Source organism: Palaemon carinicauda, chromosome 20 (assembly GCF_036898095.1).
Source record: "Palaemon carinicauda isolate YSFRI2023 chromosome 20, ASM3689809v2, whole genome shotgun sequence".
Classification (NCBI taxonomy): Eukaryota; Metazoa; Arthropoda; class Malacostraca; order Decapoda; family Palaemonidae; genus Palaemon; species Palaemon carinicauda.
This window is the reverse complement of record NC_090744.1, coordinates 30488013-30513721: the sequence shown is the minus strand read 5'-3', so window position 1 is coordinate 30513721 and position 25709 is coordinate 30488013. Positions and strand designations below refer to the sequence as shown.

Below are 25709 nucleotides of genomic sequence, written 5' to 3'. Positions count from 1 at the left end.
ATATTATATATATATATATATATATATATATATATATATATATATATATATATATATATATATATATATATATATATATATATATATATATATTGTGTGTGTGTTGTAATTGGGTCAAACTTCTGATTTATGTATTTAAAAAGAAAGTAATCTTCAATGAAATTTGAAAGAGAGAGAGAGAGAGAGAGAGGGAGAGAGAGAGAGAGAGAGAGAGAGAGAGAGAGAGAGAGAGAGAGAGAGAGAGAGAGAGAGAGAGAGAATTATAAGGTTAATACCGGAAATTTTTATCTGAAGGTTGTTGATTAAAACGTAACACATGACCGAGTGCTGGTCCATAAATAAGCGGCCACTCGAACACACCTTTGTGATTACGTAGCGTCACGTGCTTGTATGCACAGACTTGATTGAACATCGCTATATCAGTAATTAAGTAGTTTAGAGTATTTTTTTAAAAACTGTCTTGTTTATAATCTCGCTGTATGGAATATGTAGCTGCTCAGGAATATCCGTATTTGCGTACATTAGACAAAGGAATCCAAACAAAGGAAGGATGTGCTGATTTATTTATATCTTGTTAGATTCATTCAACAATAGGACTAGATTTAACCCTCTGCTTTTGTTATTTGATACTCCGGTGACTTTTTTTTCTGTTTCTTAACTATGAACATTTGTTTTTATGTAGTGTAAGAAAGTGTTAATGTATGTTTAATATGGTAATGTTATTCGGGAATTTAGTGACAGGAATTATAGGAAGACTGTAGATCGTAAACTCAAAAAACTTGAAGATACAATTAGATTTTTATTCCTTTTCGTTTGTTCATCAATAAACGATTTCCAAATGATGGGATGGTTTCAATTTAATAGAATTCAGGCATCTACTATCGTACATTTACCAATAAATCGTGGATTGATTCTAACCTTTGGTTTTTAACCAATGTAAGATCGCTTCCTTTGGCGATAAGAATTTTCACGCTGGCTTGAAAAAGATGAGAGATTCTGGTTGTTTGATTAGTTTCATCTCGAAGTTGCAAAATTGTATGTATATATTTTAATTTCAAAATTGTAATTGTTCAAGTTAAAGAAGTATTTTTATATTACGTGGCTTTCTCTGAGAGGTATAAAAAATACTGGGGGTAATACTCTTGGCTGGTTGTGAAACAAAGATAATTGGCGTTACTTCTAATGCGATGTCATGCAGACAGTCATTGAAGTGCTCTCTCTCTCTCTCTCTCTCTCTCTCTCTCTCTCTCTCTCTCTCTCGCGCGCGCGCGCGCGCGCAACCAACGTTGTATTCCTGTGCCAAGTACTGTTTTTAGAAAATACTGATATTTTTCATACTATTTTACATGGGAATAGAATTTTCCAATAATTTTTCCACTTGTAGATCATATGGTGTTTGTGTTGCTGTAAATGATGAAAAGTATATGATCTTAAAAAAAGAAAAAAAAAATTGGAGAGGCTGTGACTGACGACATTAAAATTCTTAGTGTCACACTGAATTAGGTAGAGAGATGCAAATAAAATATAGATTCTGATGTACACTTTACATTTAAGATAAGTTAATAGTTCATCCTAGAATACAATGCTTAAGGAAACAGGTACTATACAACATGCCTTGAAAATCTTGAATCCGAGCATCGAAGGGTGAATGATCTATGAAAAAAATTAATTGGAAAACGGAAGCACAAGGTTAACTGAAATAAATCGTGAAAATAAATTATAAATAAAACTAAAGATAAATAAAGTTAAAGCAGAAAGATGAATCTTCAGAGACCACTTTTTATTCTATAATTACTATTTCATGATACTTGTTGTAATAATGCTGTTCTTTTTTATGGTGTCTATTCTTAACCGTAGAAAAATATGTTTGTATTTTAGCTTAAATACTTGTTTATCAACATCTCTTCATCAGAATTAACGTTCTGCTTCTCCTTACTGATGTCCTTCCCCTATTAAGATCTGCTCCTACAAGTATCTTCTCTGACCATGGATCATCTGTCAATGCATCTGATTAGCCTTTCCCAAATACCATTCTTTTCTTCCCATGTTATTTTCAATAAAAGGGAATAAACAGCAAATGCATTACTCGTTTCCCAAGATCATCTTAGTCCGCATTGTTCAGTTTGGCTCGGCAAGGTCTGCAGGGTTGTGTGCTTATAGATATACAAGGAACTCCAAATTATCTATTGATCTCTGTTTAGTAAAGGATACATATCTGATCTATACAACAAGGAGAAATATTACTGGAATTTACTGTATTCCTATGAATTGGAAACAGCAGAATTATGACAGTTTCTAGAATGTCTCACCAATCACATTATCTTACTTTCCATATGGACAGGGGGCCACATCTTGCATTCTCGTCTACTTTACGTCATTAGGGTTTGTGCTTCGTTTCGGAAATATACATTTCGATCATTTCTGGGCAAAGTTCTCGACCACTAGTCTAACACCCAAAGTAGTAGTACTATTTAGGCTTGGGATAACATATCAAAGGCTGGCTTTATCTAGGTACCAATAGAAGAGATACCGACAATGGACTCTTGACCATTTGTGACTCCTTACACATTAACACTTTCTGTAAGAACAATTTTTTTTTTTTTTTGGGGGGGGGGGGGGGCGGGGGGCGGTGTTATGGCAGAATATCTTGACTGGAATTTTTCATGACACATTTAGTATGGGAAATTAGTGGGTTATCAAGACAGGTGCTCTAATAACTCTAAGGGAATCTGGCAGTTGTTGGTGACTATTATGACACTTGTTCGTTCAGATTGTACGGTAAAGCCACGGTATATATAGACCTTGGGTAAAGCCCAGTATGGGCATTAAGACACCCGTGTTGCACAATCCTCTACTTAAATTAAGAACATCCAACATTGTGCTTATGCTGTCACATTGGTGGAAGAGGTTTATGCCATAAAAAAAATGTTTTATTTCAGTTGGTAAATATGCATGTAACTAAAATACTATCCATTTTTAAAGTAGGGGTAAATTAATTACATTATGCTTATAAGACATTGGCCATTTATTTAATCCTGTATAGCCTATTTAACTTGAAAACTGTTGTGTACAAGACTGCAGGTTGACTTTAATAAAACTAACATGGTTTTGCATGAAAGTCATTGAAGGAAAAATTAATTTGTACTGCCAGGTAGTACCTAAATTAGTTCTAGATAATCATGTTTGAACTATTATTTATTGAAGTCAACCCGGGGGTATATAGGACAAGCTATAATTCTGTGCAAAGATGTTTTTATTGACTGTAAGATGAATAATATGAGAATAGTTGAATTTCTTTCCACTTGTCTGGAAGCAAAATGAAGGTGCCCGTCTTCAACCTCATTACATAATATTTAGTGTATACAGAAAGATTTTCTTATTGTTTTATGATAGGAAGTACATTTATGCGTTAGCTCGGTGTAATATTCTTTCTGGGTGCACTCTTGCATTTCCAATTTCTGGGCCATCAGGGTAAGTTTTTTATGAATTCTGCTATAAGGAAGGTTACTTTTCATTTAAGAGTTCTAATATAAGGGACCAATCTAGTCTACTAATGACTAGATATAGATAATGTTCTTATAAAAGAAGCATCTCTGAAGTACTACCTATTCTACCTTGTGAGACTTTTCTGAATCCCCTCTCTTCCTGATCATTCTGATGAGTTATATTTACATTGTGGCCATTGCATTGCCAAATAATTATTGTGTTCAAAGTGATCCTTACGATGAAATCCTATGGAACGTATTGTTCAAGGCGGTCCATTCAGATCCAGGAAACTTACACTAAAAGGAGGAGAATGATGGTTGATGCAAAATTTTATCAAATACCAGTCAAGTTTTACAAAGGGATTCTTGACATTGGCACAGAATCTTTTCCATAAGTCCACCTCCAAGACATTGTGTTATCATGATGACCTGGCATCAAGCACTGTACAACTTTGGGAATAATCACTGCCTGTGGAAGTCAGTAAACTATTTCCTCTTCTGGCCCCAACATTATGGGAGGCTATGATTCTGTTACCCGATATGCATGTGCTGTACCCAGGTTATTTAACATTTTTTCCCCTTTCCATTAAGGGTCCCTTATATGACTAGAACTTGGTCTATTTGAACATGTACAAAAAGTAAAATGTCTAATACCTGTGTCAATCGAGGATAGGCGCAGTTACTGCTGCTTCATATCAGTCCACCTTTCCTTTTCATGACAGCCTTCAAGACCTGTTCAGTCTAAAGTCTTTTTTCTTTACTTAAAGGCGAGAATGGTCATTTAATTACATTTTCATCTAAAAGGTCACGAGCTTGCAACCAGCTAATTATAGGGATTTTATTAGACAACTTGATGTACCCAAATTGTGAATCAAGGTACTGTAAATGGAATTTAAATTTCATTTGTTGTGAAACCTATTTAATTTAAAAGTATAGCCTTGATAAAACCATAATTTGCAATAGAATGGACAATCTTCTTTGTTGGAATCTCCCAGCTATGTTCCAGACTGCTAAATAAATAAGGCTCTTAACCTCTTTGGAACTAAGTATGTGTGTGAGTGTGTGTGTGTGGGGTACTACTTGTCAGCCAGCAAACCTCTGTCTTTCAAATTGAAAGTATTGCCACTGTTTTTAAAATTTGTGAATACCACTAATGTAGGCTACTATGATTAATGTGATTTTTAATCTAAGAGTTATATAAATATTTTTAATGAATACCATATTTTGTTGAAGAGTATAGTACTGTACTAACATATTGTAATGGTATACTGGTCAAGTATTGTGACATGTCTTGATATACAGATCCTAGAAGCAAATATACTTATCCTCTAATGAACATGTAGCCTAATGTTAGTGCATTAGGGTGTGCTAATTTTCTTTCCTGCATTTTGAAGTACTGTAACTTGAATCGAGCTTAATTCATATCATTAATAGTCTTGCTGATGGTGGTTTATTAAGTATTTTATATATTGATGCAATTCATGTCTCTTTCATAGTCGGGAAAAGTCCGAAGTTTTTTATGATTTGTATATTTAGAAATCCTTTAATTTTTGTTTTAATTTCAGTACAGTTTTTTCACGTTCCTAGTGTTTGGGTCTTGAATGTGACAGTATTCAAGGCTTGAATAGAGTAAGAAAATTTTCAGATGCTCTAGAGTTTTGAAGAGAAGAATTTTACATCTGTGTTTTTTATTTCAGTTTATGGCCTAATATGCAGTAGATGAGAATTAGATATGAGATTGATCATCATTATTACATCAGATACTTGCTTAATGGGGTAAGACTTGAAAGTTTTCCTACTGTCATTTATTTGTTTGAAATCTTATAATAGGTCGTATCAATAGAAAATCGTATTTTTCAGAGATTCCCTTTCTCTCTCCATTCCACACATATACAAAGTCTTATTTCTGGGATACTATATTTTATAGTACCTTAAAAAAAATTCATCATAAAAGCTCTTTCAGTATGTATTCTTATTTTATATACTTTCAAGTCAAAGCTTATTGGCCCCCCCAAAATAAGGTTTATAATGGACTTAGACATGCCTATTTGGTACCTTGATCTCACCACCAGGAGGCTTGCTAAGGCATCTTTTTTTATCATTTTGTTTTTAAGACCCCTAGCTAGACTAGTAGGTAAATTTATGAATACTGGATAAATATAAATGTTTCAATTAACCTTCCCTGGTATTCATATGCTGAATAATGCATTAATTAGGCTGGGGGGATAGTGGTAGTGTACTAGGGATAGTGAAAATCCACTGTCAAGTGATTAGGAATTTATTAAGGATAACTTTGAATACTTCTTACCCTTAATACAACCTTCTGCTGTCATGGCTTGTCACAGTTTTGATGAGGGTGACAGTTTTGGCACTTCTCTTAATATTAGTGGTATGAGAGATACTGTACTATAATTTAGACTTACCTCTGTAGCCTATATGGTTAAGGTTAACAGTTGCACAATGCAGAAAGGGCTTGTCATTTAAAAATAGAAAATTAAAGATTAAAGGGAAATGACCACACATCTCAATTTTTTTTTTAAGTATGCCCCGTGACAAAGTTTTAAGTGAAGCTCTTTGGAGATACAGTTTAGTTTGTGTCTTTCCAGTTGCCTGAGACATTTGAACCTAACAGTAAAAGAAGCCTTACTCTTTCTCTTCCATTTTATATTATGGTGTTCTGTCAGGGGTTTGGAAGAACCACGCAAGCCCTTCACAAATGCCTCTCAACACTTTGCGAAGCAAGTCACCCAGAAGTGCTTTACTCCAAAGCTTAGAGTCGACAAAACGTGTCTTTCTGTGCCATGCATCTCCTAGACGCTTCCACAGAATTCAAGACACAGCCCTACAGCGCACAAGAAGAAAAATTACGCCGGGAAATAGCTAGAGCGTTTTCTCCTCGACACCATTCGCTCTCCAATCGCACTCATAATTAGGACCTGCAGGTCTATCAAGTAGACCTTGCCGACTACCGGAGATGTGGACTTTGACGCCTGCTTAATCCTCTAGATGATCCTCATCCATGAACCCATTATGGTTCAGGATCACAGAGTATTTTCTTCCAGCAACAATTATTGATTGCCCCCAATCAGTCAGGACTGAAGAACAGATCTTCTCGCTGACTAAATAGGATGAGCTTCCAAGAAGATCATGACTCGGGATCCAGATCTGAATCTAAAAGGGTGACTGGGATCATTCCCTCTTGTCTTCAATCATTTCTAAAATGACGTATCTGTAGCTCACTGGCTAGGTTGCTGTTCTTTATGGGGGTAGATATCCTTTCCTCCGGAACATCTCTGCAGGATTACACACACACTTTCAATTATCGCAAATGAGCAACGAGCCCTCAATTGACCTTTAAAAACAGAAGGAAACTGCTGTACAATTGCAGAATGATCTTCCCAATCATGCAGTTATGTTGGTGGAATTTCGCAAGTTCAAACTTGCGGTAAATGTTATGTTGAACAAACTTACGCAAATCTCTTCATACTTTATATATGAGAAGATCTATTTTAACATTTTTACTGATCTTATATTTTATTAATTATTTTCACATCTACTGTAGTTTATTTCCTTTTCTAACTAGGCTATTTTTCCTTGTTGGAGCCTTTGGCCTTATACCATCCTGCATTTCAAAGTAGGGTTGTAGCTTGGCTTGTAATAATAATAATAAGTTAATCTACTCTATGGGTCTTAAAGGTACTGTAAGCATGGGTTTATATGCAGACCACAGTATGAACACAAGGCACTGCTGGAAGGTGTTCACAGTTGCCGAAGTCATTTCTGTAAGGGTGGTGGACAATTTATAGCCCCAAACTGTTAATGCTTGCCGGAAGAATTTGTCCTATGCTGTCAATAACTTCAAAGGCTTCCCTATAAAGGAAGGCGATGTAAGGAGATGCTAAAGTTGGCAAGACTACATAGCGATGGAATGTGATGCAATTAGGTTGATGATTGTTGAACATACAGTCTGTCTTTGATATACAGGGTTTTACCCAAACAGATTCGGTCAGCCCTCTATATTTGCAGGTTCACCTTCACAGATTTGGTATTTGCAATATAGAGAACCCTTTAACCTACAAAGTGAAAATGTACCCGTTCGCAGTTTCACAATAAGTACTCTTACTGACTAACAATTTCAAACCGACTGCATTCCTTTGCATCGGGCCTGCTTCATGTTGTTTCCCTCTCCACACAGCACAGCATCCCATCTCTCCCTGACTCTGCCTTCCTCTCGCATAGTCTCAACTCGGGTGTGTATCTCCCACTTCAACCCTCTTAATGAGAGAATGCCTTGATGAAGTCATTGAGCTTCAGCACGGCATTTCATTCCCATGCTGAATCTTGGTGACGGGCAAGAGGGCTCTTGAACTTGGGGAAATTGCTCCCCCAGTTCGAATCTAAATTTCTCTCTTTCTTATCTTTTTCTTCCTCTTTATATTGCTTCAACCTTCTCCTAATATTATAAACTTTCTTTCATGATGCTGTCCCAACCCTATGAGTAAAATTTTCCATATGTATATGTGTATATTTTTACATATATATGTATGTTTATTATTTTTTTTTTTCTATTTATGGCATGGATGTTTCTACATCTGTTATTGCCACTTGGGCGGATGTTTATGCATCCGGTATTGCTGCCTGCTTTGATGAATGTGAAAGGTGTCGCGGTTGGGAGGCGTTTGTGCTCAAAGCTATATGTGAGTGTATAGGATGATCTCAGCCATCCCGAAGATGGTTTGGACCTTTTTGGCGGAACTATTCCAAGTGTTGGGTCTTCGGAATCCAGGGGGATCCAATGCTTGGGGTAGGACTCTCGGCTTCTGGCCGGAAGCCCGTCATTACAGATATGGGGAGGATGATTCCATAGTTTCTTGGTCTCAGTCCTAACAGGCGGGTTCAGCTTACACCTGTGCCTCTATATCTGTTTTGATGCTATCCTTCGGGTAGGGTATGGAGTGGACCATCTGGGACGTATACTCTCACTGTGCCGGTAGTGGAGAGTGTAAATTTCCTTCCCAACATGTGATGCCTTAATGTTCTCAAGCAGGTAAATCAAACTTCAAAAAATCACTCTTCTCTCTTCTTTTTTATGATGGATTCTTGTGAAAATGACCCCACCTCCCCTGGATATGCTGACTCGCCCCCGGCACTGTTGACGACCTCTGGCAATTCATTTAAAGAAAACTCCGTTGACGACCTAGGAACTAAAAAGGACTGTTCTTTAAACATTCTGAAAAAGGGTAATTTGGGCAACACAGGAAAACTGAAAGTCCTGCACGTTACCCAAATCCCTTTAGAAGCTAATTATGATGTGCTACATAAAATATTTGAGTGTTACGGATCAATAAAAGAAATTAGAATGAAACTTCAAGATGATAATTGGGAATCTTGGTTATCATTTAATTGTCATGAGGAAGCATTTAATGCAAGCTGTAACATTGTTGATATTAAAGTAGGTAATATGAGTGTTAAGGGTGCTCTTTGTGATGGGGCACCTAAAGATCTGGATGTCTACAGACCAGCAGACTGGGCTGATAAAGATATAGAGGCAGATATACCATCCCAAAGAAAGCCAAAACCACCAATGTGGCTTCTTGCTCAATCTGTGGGAGGTACGGAAAATTATTTCAAGATATGCAAATTTCTTCAGAGGAAGGTAGGTACGATCGCACCTGGAGATATATCTCGATTCGGGAAGAAAAGTTTCTTGATAAAGGCCAAGTCATACACACAGTCTGTTATACTGTCTAATTTGAAGACAGTAAATGATGATATAAAATTGGACATCAAACCCCATCTAAACTTTAGCTATGGAAGGGGAGTGGTTTTTAATAGGGATCTGTATGAATTTACTGAAGAGGAGATATTGGCCATGTGTCCCCTATCAGTGTGGAAAGTACATAAAGTACCTGGAACATCAATGATTGTTCTTACTTTCCAGGATGCTGATGTACCTTTCCACATAGACATAGAAAACGAAAGGATCAGAGTTCAACCTTTTAAGCAGAAGCCACTGCAATGTTATAATTGCTTTAAATTTGGACATCCTTCCAAAGTTTGCAATAATGAAAAAATTTGTAATACTTGCTCCAAAATTTACCATGGGGATTGTACACTTGAGGCAAGATGCTTAAACTGCAACTCTAATCATAAATCTAATGATAGGAGCTGCCAGTTTTATAAGTTAGAAGAGGCTGCCCTCAATAAATCAATTATTGAACATGTAAGCGTGGGGCATGCCAAGAGATTATTAAATAAATCTAATACTTATGCAAAAACATTAAAAACAGGAGAAAAAGTTCCTCGGGAATCATCTCACCCACCTACTACTGTAGGTAGTTCTCGAAAAAGGAATTCACAATCTATTGATAAAGTGCTGCATAAGACAAGAACATCTCCTCCTAAAGATTTATCATTGAGTATCAACAAAAAGACATTGCCCACCACTATCAAACCTTTGTCCCCCATTACAAAGGATAGTACTAACCTCTCCCAGGCCATATCCTTGCCTGATTTAATGGAGATTCCACCTGACACCAAGTTATCAGGTGTACCTGTAGTGGGGAAGGTACAAAAACCTGGTAACCTGCAACCTATTAATCGTAAAAGAGAGAGACCTCCATCTCTCTCACCCCCTTCCATAAGAAATACTAGAATTATGACATCAAATAAATATGATGTTTTGTCTGTTGATGTTGGCGATCAACCAGAAGACAATTTAAATAAATCAGAAATTCAAGTTGAGGTCCACCATCCCCCTCAACAAATATATAAAAAAGATACAAAGAAAAACTCCAACGTAAAACCCAACATAACAAGACCATCTCTGAAGAAACCTACAAGTAATAATGTTAGATTAAAAACTGCTAATGGGAAGACCTCACCCAAGACGTCTTCCAGAAATAATCCATAGTTTTCTCCTCCATTTTGCAATGGAACTGTCAGGGTTTGAGGGCGAAATATGAAGAACTTAAGCTCCTAATTCATGAGCATTCCCCCATAATAGTATGTCTACAGGAAAGTATGCTTGATTCTAACACTCCTAGTCCTCGAGAGTATGTTAGCTATAGAACACCATATAATCAACAAGCAGGGAGCCATGGCGGAAGTCTCATGTACATTCGTCGAGATGTTCCCCAAATACCTATGTCTATACGTACAACCCTGCAGGCAGTTGTTGTACAAATTGATATAGGGAGAAAATATACAATATGCTCTCTGTACTTACCTCCAAATGATGATATTTTATATGATGATTTAGCAGAAGTTATTCAACAACTCCCTCAACCTTTTCTCTTACTGGGAGATATGAATGGTAGACATCCTTTATGGGGTGATGTTTTGGCCAACACAAGGGGCAATATTATCTCATCAATTGTGGAGAATGAGGATGTGGGGCTCCTTAATACAGGAGAGCCCACGCACTTCCATGTTCAGACAGGTACTTTGTCATGCATTGACCTTTCAATTGCAAGCTCTAACTGCCTTCTTGATTTTGATTGGAGGACATTAGATGATTGGCATACTAGTGATCATGCACCAATCATTATAAACACCAACAAGGGTCCACCTTTGCAAAGATCGCCACGTTGGAATCTAGACAAGGCAGACTGGGTTAAATTTTCCGAGCTAAGTGAAATCGAAGGGAGAGCAGAACAGTTTGAAAGTATTGATGATGCTATAGACCTGCTGAATGGAACTCTTCATACAGCAGGAGTCAATTCAATTCCCAAAACAACAGGGTTATTCAAACGACGACCAGTCCCGTGGTGGTCTTCAGAACTAACTGCACTCCACAGAGCCACAAGAAGATCTCTAACACGATTGCGTAGACTCCGAACTGATGAGAATTTAATTATGTACAAGAAATGTAGAGCACAGTTCCGTCGTGCCATGAAAGAAGCAAGGCGCCAGTCATGGATGTCTTTTGTTTCCTCCATTAACAGTAGAACACCAGCATCTTCTGTGTGGAGGAAAGTAAAAAAGATAGCTGGCAAATTCACCCCCAACCCACCACCAGTGTTGAGGGTGAATGGCCAGTATGTAACTGAAGCAAATGAAGTTAGCAATGCCCTGGCTAATCATTTTTCAAATGTATCCAGCAAGTGTGAAGGAGCCCCTGGTCACCAGTATAGGAGCACTGAAGAAAATAAAATTTTAAATTTTGCAACAAGAAGGGAAGAGTCGTATAATTCTCCTTTCACTGAAAGAGAATTTGATTCCGCACTTGCTCATTGCAACGATACAGCCCCTGGACCCGATGGAATTCCATATGCAATGATTAAACATGTACATTTTAATACAAAGCTATTTATTTTAAGCATTATTAATAGAATATGGCATGATCATAGTTACCCAAGTGTTTGGGAACTAGCCATTATTTTAGCCTTTTTAAAACCCGGTAAAGACAAGTTTTTAGCAGCAAACTATCGTCCTATTGCATTGACATCTTGTTTATGTAAAATTATGGAGAAGATGGTCAATGCAAGGCTGATATGGTACCTTGAAAAGAAAGGTATTTTATCACCGATTCAATGTGGATTCCGAAAAATGCACTCAACGACTGATGTGTTGATACGACTTGAGTCTTCTATTTGTGAAGCCTTTGCTTCCAAACAGCACCATGTTACAGTATTTTTTGACCTTGAAAAGGCATATGATACCACATGGAGATATGGTATTCTTAAAACCATTCATGAATTGGGATTGAGAGGAGAGCTGCCACTATTTATTCAGGCATTTCTTTCACGTAGAGTTTTTCAAGTGAGAGTGGGGGAAACTCTATCAGAGAGTAAGTGCCAGGAAGAAGGAGTTCCTCAGGGTAGTGTGCTGAGTGTAACCCTTTTTGCACTAGCAATTAATGGGATATCCTCAGCCATTCCCCAGGATGTTCTCTCAACACTATTTGTGGATGATCTCTCAATATCATTTGCTGGCACTAGAATGGCAATGGTTGAGAGAAAAATCCAACTCTCTATTGATAAAATTATCCAGTGGGCTGACATGAATGGATTTAAGTTCTCGACAAGTAAAACTACCATTGTCCATTTTTGTCGTATCCGGGGAGTACATCCAGACCCGGATATATACATTAAAGGTCAACGGATACCATGTGTATCGGAAACCAAATTTTTAGGTTTGATATTTGACTGTAGACTTACATGGGTTTCTCACCTAAAAGCGCTAAAAGTTAAATGTGTTGAAGCTCTGAATATCTTAAAAGTATTGTCCCATACATCATGGGGGGCAGACCGCAATACTATTTTAAAATTATACAAGGCCTTGATTTTTTCCAAAATTAGTTATGGTTGTGAGGTATATTCTTCAGCCACCCCAAGCCGGTTAAAAATATTAGACTCGATACATCATGCAGGTATTAGATTATCTACTGGAGCTTTTAAAACCTCGCCTATCCCAAGTCTCCTTGTTGATGCTGGAGAGTTACCTCTAGACCTTTACCGAATGTCTTCCATTCTTCGGTATTGGTTTAGATTGCAAAGACTCCCTAGCTCTCTAGCCTTTCAGACTGCAAGCCTTGTAAGACACGCATCATACTTTGAGTTGCACCCAAAATCTCCTCAACCTTATGGCTTTCGGGTGAAACGATTTTTAAATAGTCTGGATATAATTAGAAATAAGGTACTTCCATTCAAGGTATCATCAACGCCTCCATGGAAATTACCTGACATATCATTTTGTAAATACTTTATTGGAGTTAAGAAGAATATGACTGACTTAGAATCCAGGTCTCTTTTTATGGAACATGTCGAAGAACATAGGGGATCGACTTTTATATATACTGATGGCTCCAAATCTGATGCTGGCGTTGGATTTGGAGTACATAGTAATGATTTTAATTGTAGAGGTGCACTTCCTCTAACAGCTTCCATATTTACTGCCGAACTGTATGGCATATTAACCGCTATTGCGAAAATAGCTTTGGAAAAGGAGGGTAATTTTACAATTTTTAGTGATGCAAGGAGTGTTCTTCAAGCTTTAGAAGTTTTTAATTCTAGTAACCCTCTAGTTTTAAAGATTTTAGAATGGCTTTTTATTATTGGACGTAAAGGTATAACTGTTCGATTTTGTTGGGTTCCAGCACATGTAGGTGTGTCTGGGAATGAGAAGGCAGATTTACTGGCGAAGAATGCGGCATCCGAGTTGTTACCAAGGAGGTATCCCATTCCATGTAACGATCTCCTACCTTACATCAAGAAATTGGTTTGTGATAAATGGCAACAGCACTGGGACAGTCAAGACGGCAATAAAATGAGGGAAGTAACAAATATCATATCACCTTGGAGGTATAACATGATTCCCCGAAAATGGGAGACGACTCTTTGTCGTCTCCGTATTGGTCACACACGGTTGACACACGAGTTTCTGCTGAAGGGCCAACACCAACCGTATTGCGAGGACTGCTTAGTACCTTTAACAGTGAGGCATTTGTTGACCGAATGCCCTAATTTTACTAACCTAAGAAATAGATATCTGTTTGAGGCTCAAGGTGAGGATGGCAGGTTTATCCTTGCCAAGATTCTTGGACATGATGTGTCTTACTATGCGAGCGGAATTTTTAGATTTATTTCAGAAGCAGGTCTTCTGAAAACTATTTAACTATTTTAATGACTTCTTAATTTTTATGGTTTTAATCGAATTCTCTTTTAATTTTCATATACAGTAAATGGTATCGGCGTCAATGACCTTAGATGTCAGGATGCCAGAAAACTTTCAATCAATCAATCTCCCACTTCAATCTTTTGTGCAGCAGTAAGTTGTCTTTGCTTTGTTGACATCATGGCCCCAAAAAGAGCTGCTTCGACTTCAAAAGTGCTGCTAAACAGCAGAGGAAGGTCATGACGTTGAAAAACAAGGTTAAACTCCTTGATAAGTGCAAGGAAGGAATAAAGTACGTTGCTGTAGGAAGACTTTACAGTGTCAACGGAGAGTACCGTGGTGTACCTAAAAAGGAATGAGGTGAAGATTCGTGCTGCCATGGCTGCCAGTGCCCACACAGTGTGAAGGTTGTAACCGAGGTGACGGAAAATGCTCTTTTTGAAGATCGAGGATCAGCATCGTAATGGAATCGTCTTTGACTTGTATGTCATTCTGGGAAAAGCCAAGTCTCTGCTCCTCCATTTCATGTTGGATGAACTTCAGCTGTCCACCAGCCAAGACACTACCTCACTGCATGCACCTTTTCAAGCTAAAAAAGTCTGGTTTAATAAGTTTAAATGGGTATAGCCTGAAGAATGTACTATATAATGAAGTGAAAAGGAAGACAATAGTTCTAAATGAGGGAAAAAGGGTGTATATAGGTAAAGGAAAAGAAGATTCATTTATCATAAATGTTTTATACTCCAGACCTATGATACACTGCTCTGTGACAACTCTCAGCATAGTCTGCTACTGTTTTCAACATGTCGTTTGCTCCTCTTTAACATTTTCATCCAATGCCATCTGGGTCTCCTCCACTTCAGGAACTGCCGCAGATCCAGATGATCCTTCTGCCATATCGGCAAGTGATTGAAAAAATAATGAAGTCTACAGTCATCCATCATACAATATCTTCCATCATTTCATTGGTGTAGGCATTTAAAAAAAAAAATCATCGTCACTACTATATGGAATCGATCAGATATGAAAAATAGAGGAGACAATCTTACACACCTATTGAATCGATCAGATATGAAAAATGGAGGAGACAATCTTACACACCCTATATTTTAAGTTATAGGCTACATACTGTGTACTATACTGAACATATACAACACAGTAATACCTCCATTTATGATTAACTCGGAGTATAAGTAAACGTGTATTAGCATGAAATTTCAAATTGGTACAAGAGTATTGTATCGGTCAGTGAGAAAAAATGTCCCTTATGGGAAAGTACTAACGATACTAGCATGTGATGTGCTGAAAATTCACACAGTGTTATGATTTTTATGTCTTTAGTTTCATCTTTGCTTGTAACCCCCCCTGCTCAGATCTTAACTCTCTCTCTCTCTCTCTCTCTCTCTCTCTCTCTCTCTCTCTCTCTCTCTCTCTCTCTCTCTCTCTCTCTCTCTCTCTCTCTCTCTCTCTCTCTCTCTCTCTCTCTCATATCAGCATTATCTAATATTAGCCTGCAAGCATTTTTGGGAGTGTAAAGTTGTGACCACATGTTCTTTATTGAAATGAGATTGATATTGTTCATGTCAAGTTAACAGTGCAGTATACAGTACAGCATCTTGACAATGGCCCCCCCAAGATGAATAAGGAAGAGTAGATGAAGAAAACCTTAAGAGCTGAAACAAGGAATTACAGAGAAACATCAAAGTACACGTGTGGCAGTCCTGGCATAAATATACTATCGTAAAATGTTGACAATTTTAGCTACCCGGAAGAAAAAGAAATTTAAGCAATTTATGCTGCAAAAATGGATTCTTGCTTTCTATATACTGTAATATCAAGAGCAAGAGCTTGCTTCTCATGTGGTTCAATGAGAAACGGTTCGTAGGAGGTATAATATCAGAGAACATAATTTGTGAAAAACCAGAGTTTTAGTATACTGACCTTTACTAAAAATGAGCCAAGTGCTTTAGCAGACCAATTAAAAGGAACATTCAAAGCAAGACTTTCATTTTTTGAAAACCTGAAAAAAGATCGGGCATCCATAGTGTTGGGGTGACGTGGTGAGTCTGGAAGTTCCAATGCCAAGACAGCACAGGCATTCATTTCTGAATTTAATAGGTTCATGGATTCGGTCTTGCATGCCATAGCAAGTTATTAATTACTGAATGAAAAGACCGATGTCTTAGATGATGATGTCCAGGAGAATCCTTATTTACTGCAGAAAAGATAGCTGTTCTGTACTAATGCCAGCAGGGATTGCAAAATCATACCTCTCCTGGTGTATCATGTGGAGAATACACAAGCCTTTAGAGAGTGCAAGGTGCAGAAGCAGCAACTTAATGGTATGTGCAGGTCAAACAATAAGGCTGGGGTAACGCATTTTATTGAAGGGGTAACAGGTTTTTGGTTCAGAGGTCCAAAAGTACCTTCGGGGTAAGGACCTCCAACTCCAAGCCCTGTTACTTATGGACTAGGCATCTGCACATCTTCCAGCCATTGAAGATAACCTGATGGAGGAATTCAAATTAATCAGAATAAAATTCCTGCCACAAATTATCATTCCATTCTCCAATTCATAGATCGACAGGTAATTTTTGACTGTGCACAAAGAATGTTCCAGCTAGGTTTTGAGGTTCAGAATGGACCAAGCTCACCCAAGATAGCTTTGGAAATCATTGATAAAGACTAAGAATAGGTCACCAAGAAGACCCTCTATCTACATGGAGGAAACTATAGCATGAATGCATTGCACAGCGTAGTATTAAGTGGTTCCAACCCTTTGCAGGAGGAGGCAGTTGAGGAAGAAATTTTGTCATTGGGCGCAACAATGAGATTAGAGGTGGACAGGGATAACATCAACCATCTGCTTGAGGAACACAGTGAGCAACTGATGACCAATAGTCAATAACAAGAGGTGGTGGAGGATATTCCACTTGAAGATGAGGGTCAAAGTGACAAACCTCTTACTCCAAGTGAAATATGGGATATATTGAAGCGGGGAAACCATGTAAAATTTTCTGTAAGCAACCCATAGAAACCCTGTAAAATTTTCTGTTAATGCATCCAGCTAAGGCTTTAGCAAAGCAAGCAAGAACTATTTAGACAATGTTCTGTTTCAGTATAATAATAAAGAAAAGGCAAAAAAAATATTCTCTTGAACATAGTGTAAAAAAAGAAGTGTCCAAAAAACCCCGCATCATTTAGATAACTTGTAATTTTTCCTAGCTAGACAAACCAGTCATTTAAAAGGTGTATACTCAAGCACAAGCTGGAAATAATGGTTCTAGTAGTCTATAAGGCAGCCTCCCTCCATCAGAGTGTATGGTGCACAGCGTTTGAGTTGCCAAGTGCAAGTCATTCTATCCTCAGCTGTTGACCTGTTCAGATGTGTACTTCTGTGGCCTCTGAAGTTGTCTTTGTTAATTGCTTCTACTCAGGTTTTTCATTATGTGTGAAGCATGTAATGGATGCATACACGGACTGTTGTCAATGGAACGTATGAGAGTTTTGAGGATGTAGATCTTCATCTTTTGTGTCCAGTGTGCAGGTGCCATCTCTGTTTGTTGTAGTCTCCTTGTGCTGTGTGTAGGGAGTGCTAGTTCTCCCAATGAGGAAGATTTCATGGTAGAAAGAAGAAAGCTAACCTTCTTCGAAATCTTCATCTTCAAAGTGGGACAAGAAGCCTAGATCTTACTTTCTGACTCCTATTATTGCCCCGCCTGCTGCTCCATCAAATTTTCCTAAGGGGAGACGAGAAAGGATAACAACCAAGTGTTGTAAAAAGTGGTGCCTAAAGACTTAAACCCTTTTATTTTCATTAGTAAAACAGACTATTCTACTCTGAGGTTAATCCTCTCACTACATCTGTATCGCCGAAGGTTGAGCATGCACCGACAAGCTTGCCATTCTCCGGTTGAGAAGGTCGCTCATAAGCCCATATGCCTTGCCCTCCTGTGAGCCCTTTGGATTCCTATGACTGTTTGTATCCGAATAGGGATCTCATAGCAAATTCTCAGGCTAAACCCTACAACTTCGCCAGTTCATTATGCGAGTCATTCGCATCAACCCTTGACGGATCATCCGCCTTTATGCTCGCCATCATTAACAATGAAGCCTGCGACGACGCTTTCTCCTAGAGGCCCACGTATTGTATACCTAGGCAGAATTGGGGAGGAAGTAGGAGGCTGTGGCTGTCTCCTGTGCGCGGATCTAAAAGCTGCGCATTCCTCTGGACTATCAATGAAACTGGGCAAGTTGTAGGCCTAATTGGTCTCCCATGAGTAGTTTCTGCGGTTGAGACACCTTGGAAGGGGAGGAAAAGACACAAGTCTATTTTTCCTTGCTTGCGCAGTCTTATTGCCGTTAAGAGGCACAATCTCCAATTTGGGAGCCACAGTCCCTTCTCTAGGTCGACAGACCCAGTCTTCAGACAAGGATTCCTCTCTTGGACAAGAATGACATTATCATCATCAATCAAAATTAACCAAGGAGCAACCTCTTGGTGATGCGAAGAATATTCTCTCGCAAGATGACTAGTATCTGAAGGGGCAGGGCATGAATCATAAGATCACGATCAGCGAGAAAAAAGCATCTTGATCTCCAGAATTGTAGAATGGTTTATGCACTTCTCACTCTCCTACCTTGTAGAAAGTTGGGTGCACCAAAAACATAAATGAAGTGATTCAGTTAGTGATGATGAACACCGTTCAAGAAAGAGAACTCCAGATGTGTTGGCCTTAGTTTTCATGGAGGGAATTTTGCCCTCCAATCCCTCCTCCTTCCTCTTGTATCCCCAGCTTCTTCTCAAAGGTAAAGTGCTAGTTAATTTGTCAATACTAATGCATTTCTATATTGTGAATTATTAATTTTCTTAAGGGTTCAAATTTTGGTTAAATAACATGAATGTATAGTGTGTGTGTGTATTTATGAGAGGGTGAAATACAGTAAATTCCATTTACTACTTACGGGAAAAGTTGTTTTGGTTTACGACCATCTTGGGTTGCAAGCTTACTCCTGAAATAGATTATATCCCCACCCAGGTACAGTTGGACACAAGAATTTTTGGCACACCTTGCTCTGAAGAAGTGCACCCTCTCACGCCTACACTAGTTGTTTGATTATTCCCTGTACAGTAAAGGTGACAGTGTGCCCTTCCTCATAGGTGGGTGTGCTAGGAATTCCTGTGTCCATCTGGACTGTATTGCACAATACAGTACACTTCATATTATTTTGTAGAGCAGGTATTACAATACTAGCACATTACATGTACTAGTATATTATGTACCATACATACTTCTATATTTTAATGTACTACTTTATATACTGTACAGTATGTATAGTACTTATCTTGTAGGTACCAATACAAGCACAGTACATGATTGACTTGCTATAACTAGCGTTTTTGCATGTTTGGTACCTTCACTTCCGTTCATTGACAACTGCCGGCAACATTAATTTAGGCTGATACACCAGTTATCTGTTCAGGCTACTCTTGTGCCTACCACATCTCTGTTGACTTGAATAACCACCTATTTGTGACAATTAAGAATTAACCTTCATATATATTTGGTTCTGTTGCACTTTTCTCTCATTGATTATAATGAGTGTTTGTGCTTGCTTAATACCTCTTATATCCCTCCAACAGGAGTTTCTTGCGACTTTTTTTTACTAGTTCATAGTGTTCATACACTAGTCCATAAGACTCATTTTGTTATCTGTCAGCTTTTGATTCCATTAAGAGGTCACACATTTAATACAGTCTTAACAAATGCTTGGCAGAAGGGGTTTTAAGGCTGAAATGCATATTTTGAACCCTTAACTTTGCATTGTTTGTCTCCCTATTTATGAGGATGGTATGCCTACTGAAGGTCCTACACCTTCTGTGATGGCTCCTGCTACTGAGTTTTCCTCCTGTTTTTTTTTTCTTGGGTATGGTAGGCACTCATGCACCCTTCAATGTTTCTGCTAGTTACTGTAGGCAGAAGTTTGTAATTGCCTCCAACAAACTTGATGTCTCACAAATGTTTGGAAAAGCAAAATAAAAGAACTATTCTTTCGCATGCTGTAAAGATCAAGGTACCTACCTGTACTACATGAGCTAATAAACTCCGTAAAATTAACAAGCTTGCAATTTAAGCATTTAGTATATGAATAGTGGGTAAGATTTATTGAAATAATTGTGATTGTCGTAATGTAATTTGTTTATAATTTTTAAGAATACAGTATGTGTATCGTGATAACCTTCTAGTATGTAATAGATTGTTATTAATACACGAGTCTCCTGTTAATTATATTACAATATACATAGTAATACATCTGTTTACCTGTTTACGAGTATTTCTGAATACAAGTAAATAGATGCACAAGCATGAAATTTTAAAGCTGTATACTCTACTAACATTGTATCCATCTGCGAGCAAAATTTCCTTCCATATGTTCATTCTTGGTGGACAAACACTCTACGAACTTCACTATCCCACAATGTGCAGAATTTCTTTGATGTAATGAAATATATATTACATATCTGCAAGTCTAAAATTATTATGCTTTAAATGTTTGATATAAGTTGAGATGTCTATGAATATAGTAATTGTATACAATCTTAATTTTGGTGTGTGCAATCAATTTTTAAACTAGGTGTAGCTCAGAAAAAAATAGAGCATGGCTCCTAGGTAACTTTTTTCTATAATTTTCTTATAGAGGACGGGATAGGCAAAATCCATCAAGTATTTTGTATAAGGGGGAAATAGTTAAAAGCTTTAGAAGAAGGAAAATGTAAAATTAAAGTGTTAGGCATAATTAGGATTTGAGGTTCAGCAAAAACTTGCCTTTACAAGTAGATTAATTACGGTTTATATATTACATCATACTGTGCATATTAAGCTAGCTAACAAAACCAGCTGTAGTATCAATATTAGCCAATCGGATAAGCACACTGGCAGGTGGGATTATGGTATTTGCTCTTGGCATTTCAGAGGGCAACAATCTCCTCCCAATGTGCTAATTAGTGAGGTACTATGAACTGTGTGGCCTAAATCCGCCCATCCATCTCCACGGCCACAACAGCAGTAAAGGGAATTTATCAGAATCGCATGAGAAATAATGCTAATGCGCTTCATAGTTTTGCATCAGACCAGGAAGAAGTTTTTCATGTAATTTCTATGCAGTTAAATTGTTGTTAAAATTATTGATTTATATTAATTTCTGATGATATGGGTTATACTGTGTAATTTTTTCAATAATTACTATTACAAACCTATAAAAATTGTTTATTTATGAGCATATTGAATGAACTCCTTTTTATTGCTTATGGGGAAAAATATAGTATTTTGTTTAAGAGCACTCTGGTTTTGAGCTTGCTTGGAAACGATAAAACTCCTATTTCCAGGATAGTACTCTGTTTATTGAAACTGAAATGACCATTTTTGTAAATTGCAGGATTATTTGGTAAATATTCAGATTGAATTGACCCTCTTTTAAATAGACACAGGAGGATGATAAAAGGATTTTGCACTCTAGATATATAATTTTAGCTTTTTAAACTGTACAAACATGGCTGAAATGTTTACATATCAAATCATTACTTACTTTGCTTATAATTATATAATTATCTTAAATAATATTAGCTAAAATAAATATAAATTTCTGAGCTTACATAACAAAAACTATGAATTTTTAAAACTATTAAATAAACAATTATATCAAATCTAAACATTTTACAACAAAGCATTCACATACACAGAAATTTATAAATAATACAATAAATAAAAGCTTAAACTAACAAGATTTAAACGATCCTAGCTAATATACTTTAGCTTTGACTGAATAATCTAGAATAGAATGGAGTCTATCAAAGCAAAATTAAGGAAATTATTACATATCTACGTACACACAGCACATTAGACAAGGATAGGATATGTGTAAAAACCATTGGATGAAACAAATTACATAATGCAACAGTAATACAGTACTTCGGAAAAGAGCTTTGACATCAAAATGACCAATTATTGCATAAAACTATTGATAAATTTACTGTGGTAATTATTTACTTTTCACAGTAGGGAAAGGAAAGCTTCTCTGCACAGCATTATTGATGTACAATTAAGATTAGAAACTTTCTTAGTACCAAGAAAGAGACATTAGGTAAAGCAATGAATACATCTTTCCTTGCTTTAAAGCTCTAGATAAAATGCACACAAAGGAAGCAGAGAGGCATTTTACTGGCAATATGACAAAGGTCTAAGATTTACGTATTGGGAATTTAAAATTTGCTTTAAACAATATTAATAATTAAAAGATTGTGGTTCTGCATTCAGTTCATCATCAATGTAACAAGCAGTTTTAAGCATAACTAAAAACTAGTAAATAATTACTATTCTTATTTACATGCAAACATATCACATAATTGCATAAGTTTTTTTTTTTTTTAATTAAAACCTCTCAATTTCACACAGGAATATTTGTAAGGTCATATTAATCAAAGTATTTTATATGGAAATTACTGATCACTTGACAGTAAAATGCCTCATTGAGAATGTCACCTGTGTGCCAGCATTTTATACCTTCGACATTTTGTGAAATAATTTCAGAATAGGCAATGCAAAATACCAGAGAGACTTATTAAGCATCTTTCCATTATATATCCATAACCTGGAAAATTTGAAAGCAGGCATACAGATGACCTGACTAGTAATAGCAGTGGTGGTTCCAATATTACAGTTATCCTCCTTCACAATCCTGGGAACATAGGAGCTTGTCAAATTTCTGTAAAGTTGGTAGTACATTAATTTGTTTCTTGTACCAACAAAAAATTTTATAAAACGAGATTTCTCCAATAAATTTTAGTAAGCAGGTGAACTATAGTCCATTTCTTTTAGCGATGCATATTTGCACCGACTCGCGGCGGTGCCCTTTTAGCTCGGAAAAGTTTCCTGACCGCTGATTGGTTAGAATTATCTTGTCCAACCAATCAGCGATCCGGAAACTTTTCCGAGCTAAAAGGGCACCACCGCGAGTCTGTGCAAACATGCATCGCTAAAAGAAATGGACTATAGTTCTTGCTGTACTCTGTAAAATCTTCTGGTCAACTCCAGGTATCTTTCATGATTTTTTTTTTCTTTTATACCAACTTTCTTTTAGGCATGCTATTTAGGCTTCTAAATTTGATTTGTAAGATTTTTTACCATAATGTGGTCAGTTATCACACACACTATTTCCTTTAAATGTAAAGGTGGAGATGCTGTAATACTAAAACTAGACTTTGTATTTCTTCATCATATCAAATCGTATTTTTTTTAGGAGAAAGATTAAGACTAGAGTGGAATTGTAAGCATGATATGGGGGATAGACAAGGGAATAACATCATTGAGATAATCCATGAATATGTAATTGCTCGAATAGGGAGGAAATTGCACAAGGTTATTTTGGCACGGACAGTGAGATTAGACGAGTAAGTTTTAAAAGTTGTTTTTTTTTACCTATTACCTCAGTAATTAAAGCTTCTGCTCAAGACAGGTGTTTTATGTAATCATCATATTTGTATTTAATAAGATTTTCAATGTTAAACAGGCATTTGAAAGTAAGAAAATTAAATACAGTATAGAAAATACTATTAAACAATAATTTATTCCAATACAGCATCTGACTTTATATATTTAAGAATTTTCACTTCTAACACTAGAGTAACCTTGAACCAAGTCATATTAAGTTATTGTAAATTCTTCCATACTTGGTAAAATAATTTTCATAAATTTGCTTTTCATTGGCTTGAAAATATTTCAACTCATTTGAAAAGTGCAGTTTTGGCATTGTCAAGAACAAAGGAGTTAAGCCTCCCAAGTCAGTAAAAACTTTCTTTTAAATAAACCAATTATTGCTTTTCAGGTAAACTGATCATTTGTCATTTGTTTGTAATTCCAACATTTTATTCTTACGAAATCACACAAGAATTTCTCTTTCCACTGTGCTTTTGTTTGAGATGTTGCAAATGAGATAACTGGGATGGGGTAATCTGCATTCCAACATTGGGCATAGATTGTCTGCGCCTCTTGACAGCTGGACTTAAAGCATACCTGTGGAAGATTATGACCTTTGAAATTTCAACCTATGGATTACTCAGATTGCATTCCATTTACTTACCTATTTAACTGTTCTACTTTAATGCTATACAGTACACAATTTTATATTACACATTCTATTTGCTAACCACCATGACATTTATCCATGAAATAAGTCCTCATAACTATGTAAAATAATTCATTGCTTTAAATGGAATGATTTAAAATGCTAATTATATTTTCAGGTGAGCCAAAAGATTGCAAAAAAACCTTATCTACCATTTCAAACTTAACTTAAGCCATTGAGCAACAACAAATTTACAGGAAGGAAGCTGTTGAAATTAAAGCAATTATTTTGTAAGTAGACCAAATTTTATTAATTACAAAGGCATTACATGATAATTGAGATTTAATTTTTGTAATACCTTAATTTGTGTAATACCTTAAGGGTAATCTTTCACTTTAATGTAATTTTATTTTTTTGTGTGAAATTTATCACACAACTTGTATCAAGATTCATTTCATAAATTATGTGCAATTGATTTCTATAAATAAACCTTTCCTCTACTATAAGAGGTAGTTCACTGTAGGCGGAAATGGCCATAAAGTAAATACAAAATCTGGTAAAAAGCCTGGGTGAAGGTCCTGACCATCTGCCTGGCAGTGAAACTACTCTTGACTTGGTTGCATTGAGGTTAAATGTGCTGCTACTCCAATCTTTGCTAGCTCTTAAATTTGTTGCACACTTTTTGTTTTGGGTTTTTTAACATGAGGAAAATATAATTTGTCTAAAATCTCTTTTTATACTTTAGCATACAGCATGTTTTGCAAGCAATTTACATTATTTTCCCAGTGACAAGAGTCAGTCGTGGTCTTCAAACCTGAGACAACATTTGGAAGGAAGATGTAATATCCTTTCTCAGGAAACTTCAGAAGGGAAATGCTCTGATGCGTAAGGAGCTATTTGGTTCCACGTTTCTCCATTCCCAAATTTCTCCTGTTAATTCATACAAGTAATTTTAGGGCTTAGGCTTGTGGGGAGTAAATTGGCAAGTGAAGGAAATGTTCAATCACCTACTCGGAACATAACTTGACACATGACTTTATCTTCTACCCCAGTTGAGGTATAATTTGGCTTATCAAGGGGTCTCCCGTATATGTGCCTACATTTATGGTTTTGACCTAAAGAGTTTTTGGCACTCTTTAGATCTCACAAGAACAGTGCTCACATAGTTGTTTCCAAGATAACACTTGTATCTTGTGACTCCATCCTTGCAATGCAGTTGGTCTTATGCCTTTCACAAGTATTCCTAAAGCTGGCTGTGTCAGCAACTCCCCACCCATTTATGAATTGTTTCCTGCTGAAACAATGTTTTTGGTTGCTGACCTCACCTCTGGACATGATGTCTGTGGGGAATGTTGGCAAGGTGAAAAGGAAGAAAGGTTTCCTTTCCTTCCGTCTCTGATTTACACTTGTCAAAGACATATAAATCTTAAACAAAAAGGCTGGTAACAAGAAATCCTGTTGGGTTTCTAGTTACTGATAATTTTT

The 25709-nt window shown here is 36.8% G+C and overlaps 1 protein-coding gene and 1 long non-coding RNA gene across 5 annotated transcripts in view; one reads left to right on the top strand and one right to left on the bottom strand.

The window, feature by feature from the left end:
• LOC137660255 (uncharacterized) overlaps window positions 1–25709 on the top strand; it is a 132672-nt gene that overhangs the window by 92607 nt on the left and 14356 nt on the right. Inside the window, exons 2-3 of the long non-coding RNA XR_011047662.1 lie at window positions 5183–5261; window positions 24403–24514. This is a non-coding gene — a long non-coding RNA (uncharacterized lncRNA). The remainder of the gene's footprint in view (window positions 1–5182; window positions 5262–24402; window positions 24515–25709) is intronic.
• Window positions 22581–25709, bottom strand: part of LOC137660253 (ras-related protein rapA) — a 188702-nt gene continuing 185573 nt past the window's right edge. For all 4 annotated transcript variants that reach the window (XM_068394994.1, XM_068394996.1, XM_068394995.1 and 1 more), the window contains one exon: window positions 22581–24172. In XM_068394994.1, coding sequence (XP_068251095.1) covers window positions 24031–24172 — 142 coding nt within the window. In that variant the 3' untranslated portion in view covers window positions 22581–24030. The remainder of the gene's footprint in view (window positions 24173–25709) is intronic.